This window comes from Colobus angolensis, unplaced genomic scaffold (assembly GCF_000951035.1).
Source record: "Colobus angolensis palliatus isolate OR3802 unplaced genomic scaffold, Cang.pa_1.0 Scaffold269, whole genome shotgun sequence".
Lineage (NCBI taxonomy): Eukaryota > Metazoa > Chordata > Mammalia > Primates > Cercopithecidae > Colobus > Colobus angolensis.
The window spans coordinates 1,327,746-1,346,361 of NW_012115921.1; the positions used below are offsets into that span (position 1 = coordinate 1,327,746).

Consider the following 18,616-nt stretch of genomic DNA (forward strand, 5'->3'; position numbering starts at 1 on the left):
CCACTGGCACTGACTTGGCCCTGCTGAATAGTGCCAGTCATCTCTGTTGGGTCCTGTGGAGCTGATGGGGTGGGGCTAGGGTAGCACCAGCACATCACTGAAATTTAGAAACAACTCACAGGCATGTTCATCTTTGTACTGGCAGGGCTATCTGTTTTTCCAGAAACAGAGGGAAGGTGGCAAAGCATGGAAAGGACACCAGAGTGGGAGACTTGGGTCTAATCCCAGTTTCACTACACATAAAACTCTGTGATTTGGGACACATCTCCTAATCTCTGACTCAGCCTTTTCATCTGTAAAATAGCAATAATATCTACTCTCCCGGTGGAGAGGCTAAAACAGATTAATAGATGGTATGAGTCTACTTGAAAAAGCATAAATTGCTGTATGAGTTTATGGAGGAGCTTTTACTTCTTTTTACTAGTTTATATTTCGGCCATCAAAAATTTTATTTCTTGTATATTTTATTTTTATAAAAAGAAAACCTTGGCCAGGTATACTGGTTCACGCCTGTAATCCCAGCACTTTGTCAGTCCAAGGTGGGTGGATCACTTGAGGTCAGGAGTTTGAGACCAGTCTGGCCAACATGGTGAAACTCTGTCTCTACTAAAAATACAAAAATTAGCTGGGTGTGGCGGCAGGTGCTTGTAATTCCGCTACTTGGGTGACTGAGGTGGGAAGATTGCTTGAACCTGGGAGGCAGAGGTTGCTGAGGTCATGCCATTGCACTCCAGTCTGGGCGACAGAGCGAGACTCTGCCTCAAAATAAGAAACAAACAAAAAACCTTGTTGAGACCGGGCATGGTGGCTCATGTGTGTAATCCTGGCACTTTGGGAGGCTGAGGTGGGAGGATCACTTGAGCCTAGGAGTTTGAGACCAGCCTGGGCACACATAGTGAGACCCCATCTCTATTTTTAAAAAATAAAAATAAATCTTAAAAAAGAAAAAAATACTTGAGATACTGTCTAAGCTTTAAAGAAAGGTTGCTGATGAAAAGTTTTAAAGATAGTACACAAGTTTTTCCTCTTTTAGAAATACTGTTTCATTGTTGCTTTATTCAGTTGGTTGTTTTATATATACATATATATTATAATTAATTAATATTCGAGATGGGACCCCCTCTGTCACCGAGGCTGGAGTGCAGTGGCATGATCACAGCTCAATGCAGCCTCGACCTCCCTAGGCTGAGGTGATCCTCCCACCTCAGCCTCCCATCTCAGCCTCCCAGGTGGCTGGGACTACAGGCACATGCCACCACCTCCAGCTAGCTTTTGTACTTTTTATGAAGATGGGGTTTTGCCATGTCATCCAGGTTGGTATTGAACTTCTGGGCTCTAGCTATCCACTTGTTTCAGCCCCTCAAAGGGCTAGGATTATTGGCGTGAGCCACCACGCCTGGCCTGTTGTTATGTTTTTTGAAGAAGACTTCTCTTTTATAGACCTTACTAATGGTGAAAAAGCTGTCACAAAGCTGGACTTCTTATCTAAATTATGAAATGAGTTTGGGTTAATAGTTAAGAGTTTTACAAACAAGTCCAACTCCTCATTTGATAATGAGGATGCAGAGACATTGGAGTTCAGGTCCCTTCTAGGTGCCTTGTATAATGTGCAGCCTTCCTCACAGTTTGCTTAACTAAGTAAATATGGTTAAGAAAATTATCACTGAATTTAGCCATCCGTGTGTTTAACAGGAGTGCTGTTTAATTGTCCAAGGCTGAAATCTCGAGTTCAAATCTGTATCTTCTTCAGTGGGATCACTTAATCAAACTAAGTGTCTATATGTACAAAGAGCACTTTTGACTTTAGAGAACCAAAGACATATGTTTCTTATTACTGGAGAGTGCTGGACCAGAGATTACAAAACCCGAGTTCTAGTCTCAGTTCTCGGTAACTTTAGTCAGGAAAAACAAATTTAATATCTGTGAGTCTGTAGTCAGCATTTATAAGATGAGGATGACAATATGACATCCAAGGCATCTAAAGCCAGGACTTGACTTAGACGATCTATGAAACCCAAAGGTAGAGAACGGGGTGGGAATGGAGGAGATGGTGTTTTTTGTTTCCTGAGTGCTTTGGATTAATCAACTACTTTTATCATGTTATTCCCCTATCTGGAAATTTTTCTATTTGCCTCTATTCCTGTCCTGAAACTATCCTTATTTATCCTGTAAGCAATAAGTTACATTTCACTTCCTCTGTGAAGTCACTGTAACACATACTATTTCTCCTTTTCTGATCTCATTTATTGCCGTTACAGCTCACTCATCCATTAGTCATGGTACATTGCTGTGGAATATGTCTTCCTTTTACACCTCATCTCTAGTCAGCAGGTTAATGTAGAAGAAAAAGTATAGGCTATGAAGATAAATAGATTGATCTATGTGATCTTAGGCTGGCCACTTTATATATATATATATATATATATGTATATTTAATTTTTAAAATATGTAGTACATTTTTGAGTAGGTTAATTTTTTAAAAAAACTTAATATAAAGAAGAGGCGCAGTGAAGTCTTTTTCTAACCTTGGTCTCATCAAACCTGTCTTCCCTTCACAGTTACTAGTTTCTTATATATCTCTCCAGAATTTCTTTTCTTCCTCCCTTTTCTTTCATACAAAAGATGACATACATATTCTTAGGTACCTTGTTTTTTTCACTTAATTTATGTTGGAGATCTTTTCATATCAGTACATAGCAAACTTTCTCATGGTTTTTATGTTTTATGGATATACTGTAATTTAACCAGTAGTTGGGAATTGTTAACTTGGGTAGAGTTCCAAATGATTTTAAAATTTGAATCACATTTGAACCTGATCTGAGTAATGTGCATTTCATTTCTTTAATACTTGTGTTTCCATAGCATTTTACAGTTTTTAAGCACTTTATATTCTTGAAATTGATCTTTAGTATGTAGGATTTACTAGGCTAGTAGAAATTAAATATCTATTTAAAATTTTGCTGACTGTGGTGCAAGATTCTCCAATAAAAGCTCCACCGTAGTCTTTTCATGTGCTTTACTGGCAAACACGGGGTTTGCTTGAGAAACACAGCCTGCTTTGTAGAGGCTCATAAAAGTCTTCATTACTGCATTTATAATCATTTGTGAATTTACTTCCTTAACTTACTTCCTTAAAACCAGTAGAGCGGGTAGAAAAGGATCTCCACATAAATGAAGCTTTGAGAAACAAAACAAATTTAGAAAGAAGATATGCAAATTATTTTATAGATTAAAAATTTTTAATCTTAAAAAAACTCCTAACTGAAATATGTGTATGCAGAAAAAGGGACTCGCTTAATGCAAATAAAAGTATTTATTGATATGAATGTGGCTCCTTAAGGTTAAATGTTTAGGGCTGAGGAAAATAAGGAATGTTTTTACCTAGGGTTCAACTAGGAAGATTCTCTGTTGAAGAAAGTACAGCCCTAGCTATATAATTTGACCTGTTCAGAAAGCACAAATGAAATGGAAGGGACTTAAGTTCTGTTTTAAAATTTTCATTTAATGTAAAACAAGGTTAATACTAAGGTAGCCCAGACTGCTAATTTAACTACTGTATCTGGGCATTGAAGTGTGAACTTAGGTTATTGCAAGACCAGTAGCCCTTTATATGTATTTATGCTATGGAATGCAAGTTTTCTATAAATATTTTTAACCATGTTAGTGACTCCAATTTTTGCTATTTAATTTTTTCTTATTTTTAATCCAGGCCCTGGATTTCTTTCTCTTTTTATATTTCTATTCTTTTACACTCATGCTGAAACTTAGCCTAGTCATAGAATTTTAGAAATATTTAGATACTTAGAGATTCCTAATTAATATTTGGTTATTAATTTGGCCCCTTTATATTGAATAAATGAGAAAACTAAAGCCTGGAGAGGTTGTGACTTGCCTAGGTCAGCCTCCTTGTCCAGAACCCCTGGCTGCCATCCCAATACCAGGTTCTTTCTCGGAACAGCTCTAATTGGCTGACTGTGCTCTATTTGGCAAAAAGTTTAATTTTGAATGCATTCTCTTACACTTCTCCCCCCGCTTTTCTTCCTGATGTGGATAAATTAGCAAAAGACCACAGGAGTATTATGTTGTAGGAGAGACTAGTTCTAAGTGAACCAAACCTGGGAAGGAATGAGAAAGCGTAACAGGTGACAAGTAGGGGCTGGCACCTGAGCAGCCCTCACCCTGTTTTTGCTAGTTTATTTTCCATCTTTCTCTATCCAGGACAGGGAGCAGCGTGTTGTGTTCACGGTGAAGGTGTCATGTGCTGGTTAGTGGGAGTCTTTAAACGATTTTCTTTTCCCTTGCAGGTCCTTTCCCATAACTTGTGCACGGTGCTGAAGGTTCCTCATGACCCGGTTGCCCTTGAAGAGCACTTCAGGGATGATGATGAGGGGCCAGTATCCAACCAGGGCTACATGCCTTATTTAAACAGGTTCATTTTGGAAAAGGTATGATTCTAACATTTTTTTGGGTGCAGCATTGTTTGGTTTGCATGTTTCAAGTGGGCCCCAAAGCCCCCTGTTGGTGAGTTCACTAAGGAGTTGAGGTACAAAGAATCACTAGATAAATCAGAAAGGAAGAAAGAATGAGAGACTGACAGTGCTTCTTATTCTTCCCTCTCCTCCACTGTCTTCTAAACTTGGTTTGATGTTTTTCCAACTTGGTTCATTCTTTGAAATTAAGAACTGTGTTTTGTGTTAATCTGTACCTGTTCTCTCTCAGGGCGCTTTAAAAAAATCAGGTCTAATATCCAGAATTTGCAAGGAACTTAAATAAATTTACAAGGGAAAACTCTATCAAAAAGTGGGCAAAGGATATGAACAGACACTTCTCAAAAGAAGACACTTACGCAGCCAACAAATGTATGAAAAAAAAGCTCAACATCACTGATCATCAGAGAAAAGCAAATCAAAACCACAATGAGTTACCATCTCACGCCAGTCAGAATAGTGATTATTAGAAAGCCAGGAAACAATAGATACTGGTGAGGCTGTGGAGAAATAGGAACGCTTTTACACTCTTGGTGGGAATGTAGATTAGTTCAACCATTGTGGAAGGCAGTGTGGCAATTCCTCAAGTATCTAGAACCAGAAATACCATCTGACCCAGCAATCGCATTGCTGGGTATATACCCAAAGGAATAGAAATCATTCTACTATAAAGATACATTCATGGCTGGGCAGGGTGGCTCACACCTGTAATCCCAGCACTTTGGGAGGCTGAGGTGGGCGGATCACCAGAGGTTAGGAGTTCGAGACCAACCCGACCAATACGATGCAACCCCGTCGCTACTAAAAATACAAAAATTACCCAGGTGTGGTGGCATACTCCTATAATCCCAGCTACTTGGGAGGCTGAGACAGGAGAATCGCTTGAACCTGGGAGGCAGAGGTTGCAGTGAGTTGAGATCACGCCATTGCATTCCAGCCTGGACAATAAGAGCGAAACTCCGTCTCAGGAAAAAAAAAAAGATACACGCACACTTATGTTTATTGCAGCACTATTTACAATAGCAAAGACGTGGAACCAACCCAAATGCCCATCAATGATAGCCTGGATAAAGAAAATGTGGTACATATATGCCACAGAATACTATGCTGCCGTAAAGAAGAATGAGATCGTGTCCATTGCAGGGACATGGATGAAGCTGGAAGCCATCCATCATCCTTAGCAAAGTAACCCAGTAACAGAAAACCAAACACCACGTGTTCTCACTTATAAGTGGGAGGTGAACAATGAGAACATATGGATACAGGGAGGGGAACAACACACACCAGGACCTGTTGAGGTTTGGGGGACAAGGGGAGGGAACTTAGAGGATAGGTCAATAGGTGCGGCAAACCACCATGGCACGTATATACCTATGTAACAAACCTGCACGTACTGTACATGTATCTGTTTTTTTTTTTTAAGAAGAAAACAATCTGGTTTCGTATGTACCGGCAATTTTTTTTTTTGAGGGGTCTTTATATACTTCTAATTTTTAAATTTATATTTATTTTTATTATTTTTTGCTCAGACCATTCTCTGTAACAAGTATATTTCAGTAATGCCTTTCAAAAAAATGATAATGATAATACTTTCGAATTAAAAGTAAAATACTTGCAGCTGGGTACAATGGCTTACATCTGTAATACCAGTGTTTTGGGAGGCTGAGGTGGGAGGATTGTTTGAGGTCAGGAGTTCAAGACTAGCCTGAGCAACATAGTAAAAATATAAATAAAACATTTAAAAATTTTTAAAAACTCAATTTTTGCATCAAACCTAAATACACAACTATATGCATGTTTTTCTGTGGCTTCAGATTTTTTATTGTTTTTATATAATTTTAAAATAGTTTGTCTTTTTATAATAGTGAAGTATAGTAATTAACATTTATAATAATAATTTAATAGTTTGGAAAATGCCAAAATGTTGGTCAGGATTCTTTTCTTTTCTTTTTTTTGCTCTTGTTGCCCCGGCTGGAGTGCAGTGCCACGATCTCGGCTCACTGCAGCCTCTGCCTCCCGGGCTGAAGCGATTCACCTGCCTTAGCCTTCTGAGTAGCTGGGATTACAGGCACACACCACCACGCCCATGTATTTTTTGTATTTTTAGTAGAGACGGGGTTTCATCATGTTGACCAGATTGGTCTTGAACTCCTGACCTCAGGTGTTCCTCCCACCTCAGCCTCCCAAAGTGCTGGGATTACAGGCATGAGCCACTGTGCCCAGCCAGGATTCTTTTTAGAAACCAACAAATATTTTTCAAGAATTTTGCAGCAAAGATTCCAAAAATTACAATGTTCATCTGTGTGGTAATCTTTGTATCCATATCTGTTATTCCATATCAGCCTTACAATACAATTTCCTGATCTTTCTTTATGTGTATGCATGCCTGTGTATATGTGTGTGTGTATTTCATGTGTTATACATGTTTTTTGTTTTTTTGAGACAGTGTCTTGCTCTGTCGGGTAGGCTGGAGTGCAGTAATGCCGTCACAGCTCCCTGCAACCTTGAACTCCTGTGCTAAATAAAGTAGTCCTCAGGCCGGGCGCGGTGGCTCAAGCCTGTAATCCCAGCACTTTGGGAGGCCGAGACAGGCGGATCACGAGGTCAGGAGTTCGAGACCATCCTGGCTAACACGGTGAAACCCCGTCTCTACTAAAAAATACAAAAAGCTAGCCGGGCGAGGTGGCTGGCGCCTGTAGTCCCAGCTACTCGGGAGGCTGAGGCAGGAGAATGGCGTGAACCCGGGAGGCGGAGCTTGCAGTGAGCTGAGATCCGGCCACTGCACTCCAGCCCGGGTGACAGAGCGAGACTCCGTCTCAAAAAAAAAAAAAAATAAAAAATAAAGTAGTCCTCTTGCCTCAGCCTCTTGAGTAGTAAGGACTACAGCTGCGTGCCACCACACCTGGCTAAGTTGTAACATTTTTTATAGAGACGGGATCTCATTATGTTGCCCAGACTGGTCTGAACTCCTGCCCTCATGCAGTCCTCCCACCTGGGCTTACCACAGTACTGGGATTACAGATGTGAGCCATCATGCCTGACCAATACATGTTTTTTGTTTGTTTGTGTTTGAGACCAGGTCTCGCTCTGTCACCCAGGCTGGAGTACAGTGGCATGATCTCAGCTCACTGCATCCTCCGCCTCCTGGGTTCAAGTGATTCTCTTGCCACAGCCTCCCCAGTAGCTGGGATTACAAAGACGCGCCCCACCACACCCGGCTAAGTTTTGCTTTTTTTTGTAGAGATGGGGTTTTACCATCCGCCTCCTGGGTTCAAGTGATTCTCTTGCCGCAGCCTCCCCAGTAGCTGGGATTATATAGGTGCGTGCCGCCACACCCGGCTAAGTTTTGCTTTTTTTTGTAGAGATGGGGTTTTACCATGTTGGCCAGGCTGGTCTTAAACTCCTGACCTCAGGTGATCTGCCAGCACTGGCCTCCCAAAGTTCTGGGATTACAGGCGTGAACCACTGTGCCTGCCCTGTTTTTTGTTTGTTTGTTTGTTTTTTGAGATGGAGTCTCTCTTTGTCCCCCAGGCTGCAGTGTGGAGTGCACTGACATAATCTTGGCTCACTGTGTCCTCTGCCTCCCGGGCTCAAGCCATCCTCCTTCCTCAGCCTCCTGAGTAGCTGGGACTACAGGCATGTGCCACCACACCGGGCTAATTTTTGTATTTTTAGTAAAGATGGAGTTTCACCATGTTGGCCAGGCTAGCCTCCAACGCCTGACCTCAGGTGATCTGCCTTCTTCAGCATCCCAAAGTGTTGAGATTACAGATGTGAGCCATTGTGCCCAACCTCAATGCATGTTTTTGAAGAATTTCCCTTGCAGAGATGATAACATTGCCGTGATCGTGCTTTTTTCTCTTCTTCGTGTTTATTTTTTTAATTGACCAAAAAAATATATTTATGGGATACAACATGATGCTTTGCAATGTGTATACATTGTGGAATGGTAAAGTGAAACTAGGTAATGTGCATTACTTCACATCCTTATTTGTGGTGAGAATATTTCTACTCTCAGCAATTTTTAGGTGTTTAATACATTGTTATTAACTATAGTTATCATGTGGTACATGATCATGCTTTAGGAAAAAAAGAAGGAAGAAAAACCACATGATAATGAAAGGTAAGATTTCATTAAATCCACAAAAGCATCATATGGTATGATTCTATTTATATGAAATGTCCAAAATAGGCAAGTGAATAGAGATACAAAGTAGATTAGAGGTTTCTTGGGGTAAGGGGGAGATAGGAATGGTGAGTGATTATTAATGGTCTTGGGTTTCTTTTTGGGATAATGAAAATATTCTAGAATTAACCAGTGATAAAGCCTTATGAATATATTGAAAACCACTGAATTGTATACTTTAAAAGGGTGAATTTTATGGTATGTGAATTATATCTTAATAAAAAATAATTAAATTGTACCAAAATTGATGTGTAAAGTCTCAGGACTTTATAGTATAATGCTTTTTTGTGTTGCTGTTCTGTGTATTGCTCAGATAGCTTATTTGTGTTCTATAGTTTTATTGTATGTATGTCTAATATGTCAAATATTTGCTGAATATATTTCATATATACTTACAATAAAACTATAGAACACAAGTATTTGATGATCTGCTGTGTGTATGTGTGTTTAATGACAGACACTGGTTGGGCACAGTGGCTCATACCTGTAATCCCAGTGCTTTGGGAGGCTGAGGTAGGAGCATCATGTGAACCCAGAAGTTCAAGACCATCCTGGGTGACATAGTGAGATCCTCTCTCTATTAAAAATCTTAAAAATTAGCCAGGCGTGGTGGCACATGCCTGTAGTCCTAACTACTCAAGAGGCTGAGGTGGGAGGATCAGTTGAGCCTAGGAGTTCGAGGTTACAGTGAGCTGTGATGGTGCCACTGCACTGCAGCCTGGGTGACACAGTGAGGCCATATATATATATATTGTCTCTAGATATAGACAGTAAATAGAATTGTGTCTGTTATTAAAATATTATAGAACATACTGGGAAATTCTTAGAAACCTGATTTTGTTTTTCTTATTTCAATGCTAGAATTTGTGTGTGCTGGGCTAGTGAATAGAGAAACATGGTTTAATATCTTGAAGTGCTGTACCCTACTACTGCATTTTGTTTTCCTTGGTGTGACATTCTTTAAACTTACGGAATTTTATTTAGTTTTAAAATGTTCTTTGTTTTAGTATTTCAATGTTTTAAAAGTTCTATAACTGGGGGAGGAAATATAGTAGTATTTTGAAAGTCCAAAATGAGCCACTAAATTTGGAGAGAAACTTATTCACGGAGGGAATGAGGATGTGATGAAACAGTGAGCCCTTGTTTATTATTTCTTAGCCACCTGGAGTGGAATTTTGCCAGTCCTGCAATTCAAGTAAAGCAGCCAAGGTTTCCATGGTTTGAGTTTAAATTGAGCAAAGATTAGTGCCTTGTTTGAAACTTGGTTGGAAAAAGAAATGCCAACAGTGACTGAAGAATGTTAACATAAAACTTGGATTATAATCAGTTATGCAGAGAAAATATGAAATGGTTATTAAACAGTCACAAGGTATACTGTCATGTATACGTACTGTCTCATTTGATCCTTATGTTAATTCTGTGAGGCAGAACTGGAATTATCCCCCATTACCTAAGGAGGAAATGGCTTAAGGTGGCCTAGCTAATAAGGGGTAGGTAGATTTTTGAACCTAAGCTATTTAACTTCACCACCAATGTTTCTTTAGCTGTACTATTGAAGGATTGATTACTCCCTTTAGGAATTAAGTTTTTTCGAGTGTCTAATATTTGGATACATAGGGGAAATCTTGGTCGAAGGCAGGAAGGGGTAAAGTTGTTTAAAAGCCATTTTGATTACCTCAAAGTAGCTCAGCTTTCATCCAGTTTTCTTCTGTTCTGTCTCAAGTTGTTTTAAGGTGATTCTCTTGTCTTAGTGTGTGGTGTTCCTTAGTATTCATTTTGGTCAGTGTTTTCGTTTTTTTTTCCCCAGGTTGTTTTAGGGGTTTTCTGCCTTTGCCTGGGAGAATTATTCTGAGGAGGCTGGTACCAACAGTTAAATTATTTTAAAACTTCCCAAAAAGTAATTTTTATGGTTGGGTTTTGTATTTACTTTGTTCTTTTACATTGATAGAATTAATTTTCAGCTTTCCTGAGACCTCAAATGATTAACCTGTCTGTTATTCCTTTACCAAGTATTTTATCCTTCCAAATGTTAACTTTTGTTTTTTTGAGACGAAGTCTCACTCTTGTTCCCCAGGCTGGAGTGCGATGGCGTGATCTTGGCTCGCTGCAACCTCTGCCTCCTGAGTCCAAGCGATTTTCCTGCCTTAGCCTCCTGAGTAGCTGGGATTACGGGCGTATGCCAGCACGTCCGGCTTATTTTTGTATTTTTAATAGAGACGGGGGTTTCACCATGTTGGCCAGGCTGGTCTTGAACTCCTGACCTCAGGTGATCCGCCCGCCTCAGCCTCCCAAAGTACTGGAATTATAGGCGTGAGCCACCACGCCTGGCCCCAAATGTTAAATTTTTAAATTCCTTCTTGGCTGGGCGTCGTAGGTTATGCCCATAATCTCAGCACTTTGGGAAGCTGAGGTAGGAGGATCACCTGAGCCCAGGAGTTCTAGAGCAGCCTGGACAACAAAGTAAGACCTTGTCTGTAAAAAAAAAACCAAAAAAACAAAAAAATCCTTTTTTAATAAAGGAATGTTCCTTAAACATCTAGAAAGAAACTTGTGGGTTTTTTTTTTTTTTTTGGGCAGAGAGACACTATTGCTGAATTATGTGATTATGTGACAGTGAATAATTGAAGAAAGTGGTATATTACTACCTTCTAGTTAGTACCAATAAAGTATGTAAAAAACTAGTTTTCCTTCAGCATATTTTTAAGGCAGTCTAGTTCTTCCATGAGATTTAATGGCTGATTAGGCTTGCTAGTCCAAATCTTACCAGTTATTTTCTCTGATTCTCATATTAAGGCTTGGTTTGGGCTATATGATTAAAATCATTAATACATTGGCAGTATGCCAAGTTCCAGTTGGGGAATCTGGTGCTTTCCAACAGAAGCCTTTTTGTTTTTGTTTTTTTGGAAACATACACAAAAGAAAAACAGAGAAACATTTCAGTTCAGTATGTCTATCCTCTAGAGCCTAGCTGCCTCTGCATTCTGTTTTTCTAGTCTAACATTTATGCTTTTCCTCTTGCTGTACTTTCTTATTGTTCATATGTCACTTATAATTCTTGTATAAAGTGTTGTTTCAAGTTTCTTCTGTTAATTAAATGACTATCCCGTCAACGCTGAAAGCACTTCAAATGTGTGTCTAACAACATCATTTAATCGGAAGTGGTACTGTTCTTAAACACTCAAACCTGTGCTTTCGTGTGGTTCTTTTTGATTGCCCTTTAGCCTGTGTTATTTTTTCGTTCATTGTTGTTTGAAAGTTACATAGTGTGCATTTTCTTTGTTTTGTTTTGTTTTTTTGTTTTCTGAGATAAAGTCTTGCTCTGTTGCCCAGGCTGGAGTGCAGCGACATGATCGTGGCTCACTGCAACCTTGCCCTGCTGGTCTCGAGAGATCCTCCCACCTTAGCCTCCCAAGTAGCTTGGGGAGTAGCTGGAATTACAGGTGTGCACCACCATGCCTGGCTAATTTTTAACTTTTTTTTTTTGTAGAGATCCACTATGTTGTCCAGGCTGGTCTTGAACTCCTGGGCTCAAGTGATCCTCTTGCCTTGTCCTCCCAGAGTGCTGGGATTATGGGTGTGAGCCACTGCACCTGACTGAAAGTTGCATAGTTTTAATTTGGTGCAATGACCAAGTTGGACCCTACATTTTCATTACATTTGTGAAACTATAGAGGACTATAAACTTTTGAGTAAATAAAGGGGTTTCATGCTAAGAAACATGAATGACTTTATACTGATGAATACTTTGGCCAACAATATGAGTCATGTGCTGTAAAGATATATTGTTTTTTAAAATAGTGGTTTTATTGAGATGTAAGTCACATACCATACAATTAGTCTATTTAACATGTACCGGTTAGTGGTTTTTTTGTTCATTCACTATAATCATTACCACAATTGATTTTAGAATATTTTCATCTCACTGCTGCCCCCAAAATCTCATACCCACTTAGCAATCACCCCCTCTCCCCTATAGCTCTACGCAAGTGCAAATCTACTTTCTGTCTATATGTATTTGCCTATTCTGGACATAAAATATTAGTAGAATCATACAGTAGCCAGCCTTCTGTATCTGGTTTCTTTCACTTAGCATAATGTTTTCAAGGTTCATCTGCGTTGTATCCTGTAACAATACTTCATTCCTTTTTATGGCTGAATAACATTCTGTTATGGATATACCATGTTTTGTTTACATATTCAGTTCATCAGTTGTTGGACATGTGGGTTGTTCACTTTAGTGTAACCATGTTGGCCTTTTCTCTGTACCTCAGATTACCAAGACCCTTCCTGCCTCAGAACCTTAAGACGTGCTGCTTTCTGTGTTGTAAGGCCAACTCTGCCCATCAAAGGCAGCGAATTTTTGTTCATCCTTTAGCTCTGGACTTGATTGTCACTTCCTCAGGGAGGTTTCTCCTGGTAGCACCCACCCTTCCCAGAGCTAACCAGCTCTCCTGTAATGTGTTTCCCACAGCAGCCTGTGCTTTTCCTCTATAGCACTTACTAGTGGTTGGGTTGTTGCTGTATTGTTTGGCATCTGATTCTCTCTCCAGAGTATAATAAGGTCTGTGACAGCAAGAACTGGTTCACTGTTATCCAGCTCTTAGCAGAGTAACTGATACCTCATAAACACACACAATGATTTGAATGAATGAATGAACAAATTAATACTGCAAACCAGGCAGAGGGGATACAAAGCTGAATAAGATATGGCCTTTGATTTCAAAGAATTCATGATTTCATGTGAGTTGTAATAAAATATAGAACTGGGACTCAGGAAAGAGTTTGAGGTTAGAAATATATATGTAGTTATATGAGAAGAGCCTACCATTTTACTTTCTCCATTTTCTTGGCTCTGGACTTTTGCTGTGGTTTAAATGGTCTTATGAAAGTATAAAACCATTGAGATACAATTCACATAACATAAAACTTACCATTTTAAAGTGTACAGTAAAATGGTTGTGAGTGTATTTACTATGTTGTGTGGCCATCATCCCTATCCAAATTCTGGATTTCTGTTAATTTCCCAGTATGTTCTATAATATTTTAATAACAGGCATAATTCTGTTTACTGATATAGAGAGAGACCATATATATATTTATGGCTTTACTGTGTGTATATATGACCTCACTGTGCAAACACACTGGTCAATTTATCCAGCATCCAATGCTTTGGAGCTGCTACCTGCTTCATATGCTTCTTGGGACCACGAACCATGGCTGCATTAGGCAAGGAAAGAGAACCTCCATCTTCTCTCTCTTTTTTTTCTTTGAGACAGTCTTTCTGTGTTGCCCAGGCTGGAGTGCAGTGGTATGATCTCAGCTCACTGCAACCTCCACTTCCCGGGTTCTAGTGATTCTCATGCCTCAGCCTCCCGAGTAGCTGAGATTACAAGTGCGAGCTACCACGCCTGGGTAATTTGTATTTTTAGTAGAGATGGGGTTTCACCATGTTGGCCAGGCTGGTCTCGAACTCCGGGCCTCAAGTCATCTGCCTGCCTTGGCCTGCCAAAGCACTGAGATTACAGGCATGAACCACTGTGCCCTGCTGAATTAGATGCTAGAGTTCCCTGTATTCCCCTTTATTGGAGCATTTGCATGTAACTGTTAGTCTGTCTTCCTCCCTGCCCTAGAAGCTCCTTAGAGAGTACATACGTCTTATTTTATGTGGGACTCCTCCCATACCAGATGCTGACTGACCTGTAGTAGACAGGTAACACATATTTGCATATCCACAGATACACAGTAAAAGACAGGATCTAGAATAAGAGTTTTGAGCTGCAGTTCAGCTCAAAGACATATTGATGCAGACATTGCTACACTTTATACAAACAGCAGAGATGATCTTTTCTTTCCCCTTTGTACACAAATGGTTGATCTGTATACACTTGGTGATCTGTATACACTGGTGATCTGTGTACACTTGGTGATCTGTATACATTGATCAGCACTTGTTTTTTTCCCCCATTTTGTCTTTTTATTTATTTTATGATATATATAAAAGAATATTTGTAGGATATATGAAAATTATAAAGCATAATAAAATGAACATCTGTGAACCTACCACTCATTTTGGGAAACACATCACTAATGTTGTTGCCTCAACCTCTTTGCTCTTCTCTTTTTTCATTTCCCTGCCTCCTCCCAAGAGGAAGCCACCATCCTGAATTTTATGTGCATTTTCCTGTCACATTAGAAAAAAGTTTTGTTATATATGTATATCTTAATGTATGATTAATTTTTACTCTGGAGTCATAAAAATAGGATCATGTTCTATATAGTATTTTGTGACTTGCGTTTTTCACTGGACATTGTGTAATTCTTTGTGTTGTGTACCTTCATGTCATATCTTGGTGATATTTCACATTAACACATAAAGAACTCGTTTTTTTATTGTTACAGCTGTGTATATGGTCAGTACATCATATAATTTAATAATAAATACTTTGCAGCATTTTTTTTCCTTTTTTTCTTCATTTTTACCTATCTCCTACAGGAAGGAAGCGTTTTTCTTCTTTAGCAAGATTCTTTCGCATATATTTCTTTATTCTTGTTCTTAGAACCTTGAAAACCATTTGGTGTAATTTATGATATATGAAATTCTGGAAACCCAAGATGGAATTCCCTTATTTTGTTTGACATTATACCTTGTGTGAAAACACTTGATTACTAATGCTTTATGCACTATTTTCTATGAAAACTATGGATTTTGTACTTTAAAAAAACTGGTAAGAATATATAATGTAAATTTATCCTCTTAACAGTTTTAAGGGTATAGTACAGTATTTTTAATTGTATGCGCATTGTTGTACAACAGATCTTTGGAACTTTTTTTATCTTGCAGAACTGAAACTCTATACCTTTTGAACAACACATTTTTTCCTTCTCCCCCTGGTCCTGGCAATCACCATTCTACTATCTTTTTTTTTTTTTTTTTTGAGACGGAGTCTGGCTCTGTCTCCCAGGCTGGAGTGCAGTGGCCGGATTTCAGCTCACTGCAAGCTCCGCCTCCCGGGTTTACACCATTCTCCTGCCTCAGCCTCCTGAGTAGCTGGGACTACAGGCGCCCGCCACCTCGCCTGGCTAGTTTTTTGTATTTTTAGTAGAGACGGGGTTTCACCGTGTTAGCCAGGATGGTCTCGATTTCCTGACCTCGTGATCCGCCCGTCTCGGCCTCCCAAAGTGCTGGGATTACAGGCTTGAGCCACCGCGCCCGGCCTCTACTATCTTTTTAAAGTGTGTTTGATTACTTTATTATAAGTAGAATCATGCTGTATTTGTCTTTTTTTGATTGGCTTATTTCACTCAACATGGTGTCCTCAGGGTTCTTCCCTATTGCAATGTATGACAGGATTTCCTTCTTTTTTTAAAGGCTGAATAATACTCCATTGTATGTATATAACACATTTTCTTTTTCTTCTTCTCGCCCTGTTGTCCAGGCTGGAGTGTAGTGGTGCAATCTTGGCTCACTGTAGCCTCCGCCTCTGGGGTTCAAGTGACTCTCTTGCCTCAGCCTCTCGAGTAGCTGGGATTACAGGTGCTGCCTGCCACCGTGCCCGGCTAATTTTTGTATTTTTTGTAGAGATGCGGTTTCACCATGTTGGCCAGGCTGGTCTTGAACTCCTGACTTCAAGTGATCCACCTGTCTTGGCCTCCCAAAGTGTTGGGATTATAGGCGTGAGCCACTGGGCCTGGCCCTCATTTTCTTTAAAAAATTTTTTTTGTTTTTTTACTTTTTAAAACTTTTTAATAGTTTTGGGGCAACAGGTGGTTTTGTTGTTATATAGATAAGCTATTTAGTGGTAACTTCTGAGATTTTGGTGCACCTGTCTCCCAAGAATTGTACACTGTATCCAATGTATATCACATTTTCTTTATCCATTCATCCTTGGATGGATATTTAGTTTGCTTCCACGTCTTGGCTATTGTGAATTATGCTGTAGTGGGTATAGGTGTGCAAATGTCTCATTAAGGTCCTGTTTTCAGTTCTTTTGGATATATACCCAGAAGTGGGGTTGCTAGATCATATGGTCATTCTATTTTTAACTTTTTGAGGAACTTCCACACTGTTTTCCATAGCAGCTGCACCATGTTACAATCCCACCAACAGTGTGCAAGGGTTTGGATTTCTCCACATCCTAACAATAACACTTGTTATTTTCTGTTTTTTTGATAGTGAGCATTCTAACAGGTGTGAGGTGATATCACATTGTGTTTTGATTTGCATTTCCCCGATCATAAGTGATGTTGAGCATCTTCGCATATGCTTGTTGGTCGTTTGTATGTCTTTGGAGACGTGTTGAATAATTTCTTTGTCCATTTTAAAATTCGCTTGTTTTTCTGTTATTGAATTGTAGGAGTTCTTTATGTGTTTCGTTCTAAAATCCTTGAACTGTTTTCCTACAGGCTATTTCTTAAAATTATGAAGCCCTTTGTGATTTGGTCTTATGTTTGCTTTTCCAGCTGTGTATCTAGCCACTTCCCCTCAGGAACCCTATGATTCACCACATAATCCACATAGAATCACTTCTTGTTCCCAGAGCAAGGCTATCAGCTTTTGTGCACATGTCATTTCCCCTGTGTGGGATATCTTCCACTTAGTGTTTTGTGGGGTGTGGATAGATAAGAGTTGGTGGTAGTGGCCTTGGAAATGTTCTGCATAGATGGCGTTCATCCCATAGATGACCTCCACCTACTGAGTTCTACAAGCAATTTGGTATGGTGGGAAGAGCTGGCATTTGAGACAGAGTTGCGCTTTGTCACCCAGACTAGAGTGTGGATTTGTACAGTGACACGATGACAGCTCACTACAGCCGTGAATTTCTGGGCTCAAACGATACTCCCACCTCAGCCTCCTGACAAGCTAGGACTATAGGCACAAACCACCATACCCTACTAATTAAAAAATGTTTTTCTTTAGAGACAGAAGTCTCACTATGTTGCCCAGGCTGGATTTTTTTTTCTTCCTCAGAGTCTCACTCTGTCGCCTAGGCTGGAGTGCAGCAGCACAGTCTTGCCTTTATTGCAGCCTCCACCTCCCAGGCTCAAGTGATCCTCCTGCTTCAGTCTCCTGAGTAGCTGGGGCTACAGGCACGTGCCAACATGCTCAGCTAATTAAAAAAAAAAAACTTTTTTTTTAGAAATAAGATGGCACTATATTGCCCATATTGGTTTCGAGCTGCTGGTCTCAAGCAGTCTTCCCATCTCAGCCTCCCAAAGCATTGAAATTATAGGCGTGAGCCACCACACCCTGCTGAGCTTGAGTTTAATCTTTGGTTTTGATATTTACTAGCCATGTGAAGTTTGTAAATGTACAGTTGACCCTTGAACTCACACAGTTGAAAATCCAACTATAACTTTTTTTTGAGACAAAGTCTCTCACTTTGTCATCTAGGCTGGAGTGTAGTGGTGCAATCTCCCCCCAACCTCAGCCTCCTGGGCAGCTAGGACCATGGATGCATGCCACCACTCCTGGCTGATTTTTTGAATTTTTGATAGAGATGGGCTTTCACCATGTTGCTCAGGCTGATCTCAAACTCCTGAACTCAAGCGATCCACCTGCCTTGGCCTCCCAAAGTGCTGGAATTACAGGCATGAGCCACTGTGCCTGGCCTCCAAGGATAGCTTTTGACTCCCCTAGAACTTATCTTCTTATAGCCTACTGTTGACTGGAAGGCTTACCAATAACATAAACAGTTGATTAGCACATATTTTAATGTAAAATGTATTATATACTGTTATTCTTATGATAAAGTAGGCTACAGAAAAAATGTTTTTAAGAAGTTCATAAGGGGCCGGGCGCGGTGGCTCAAGCCTGTAATCCCAGCACTTTGGGAGGCCAAGACGGGCGGATCACGAGGTCAGGAGTTCGAGACCATCCTGGCTAACATGGTGAAACCCCGTCTCTACTAAAAAATACAAAAAGCTAGCCGGGCGAGGTGGCTGG

At 39.9% G+C, this 18,616-nt stretch overlaps 1 protein-coding gene across 2 annotated transcripts in view; it reads left to right on the forward strand.

The window, feature by feature from the left end:
- The window catches only part of SWAP70 (SWAP switching B-cell complex 70kDa subunit), an 85,232-nt gene that overhangs the window by 24,018 nt on the left and 42,598 nt on the right, over positions 1–18,616 (forward strand). For both annotated transcript variants that reach the window (XM_011947616.1, XM_011947617.1), the window contains exon 2: positions 4,305–4,445. In XM_011947616.1, the coding sequence (XP_011803006.1) occupies positions 4,305–4,445 (141 nt within the window). The remainder of the gene's footprint in view (positions 1–4,304; positions 4,446–18,616) is intronic.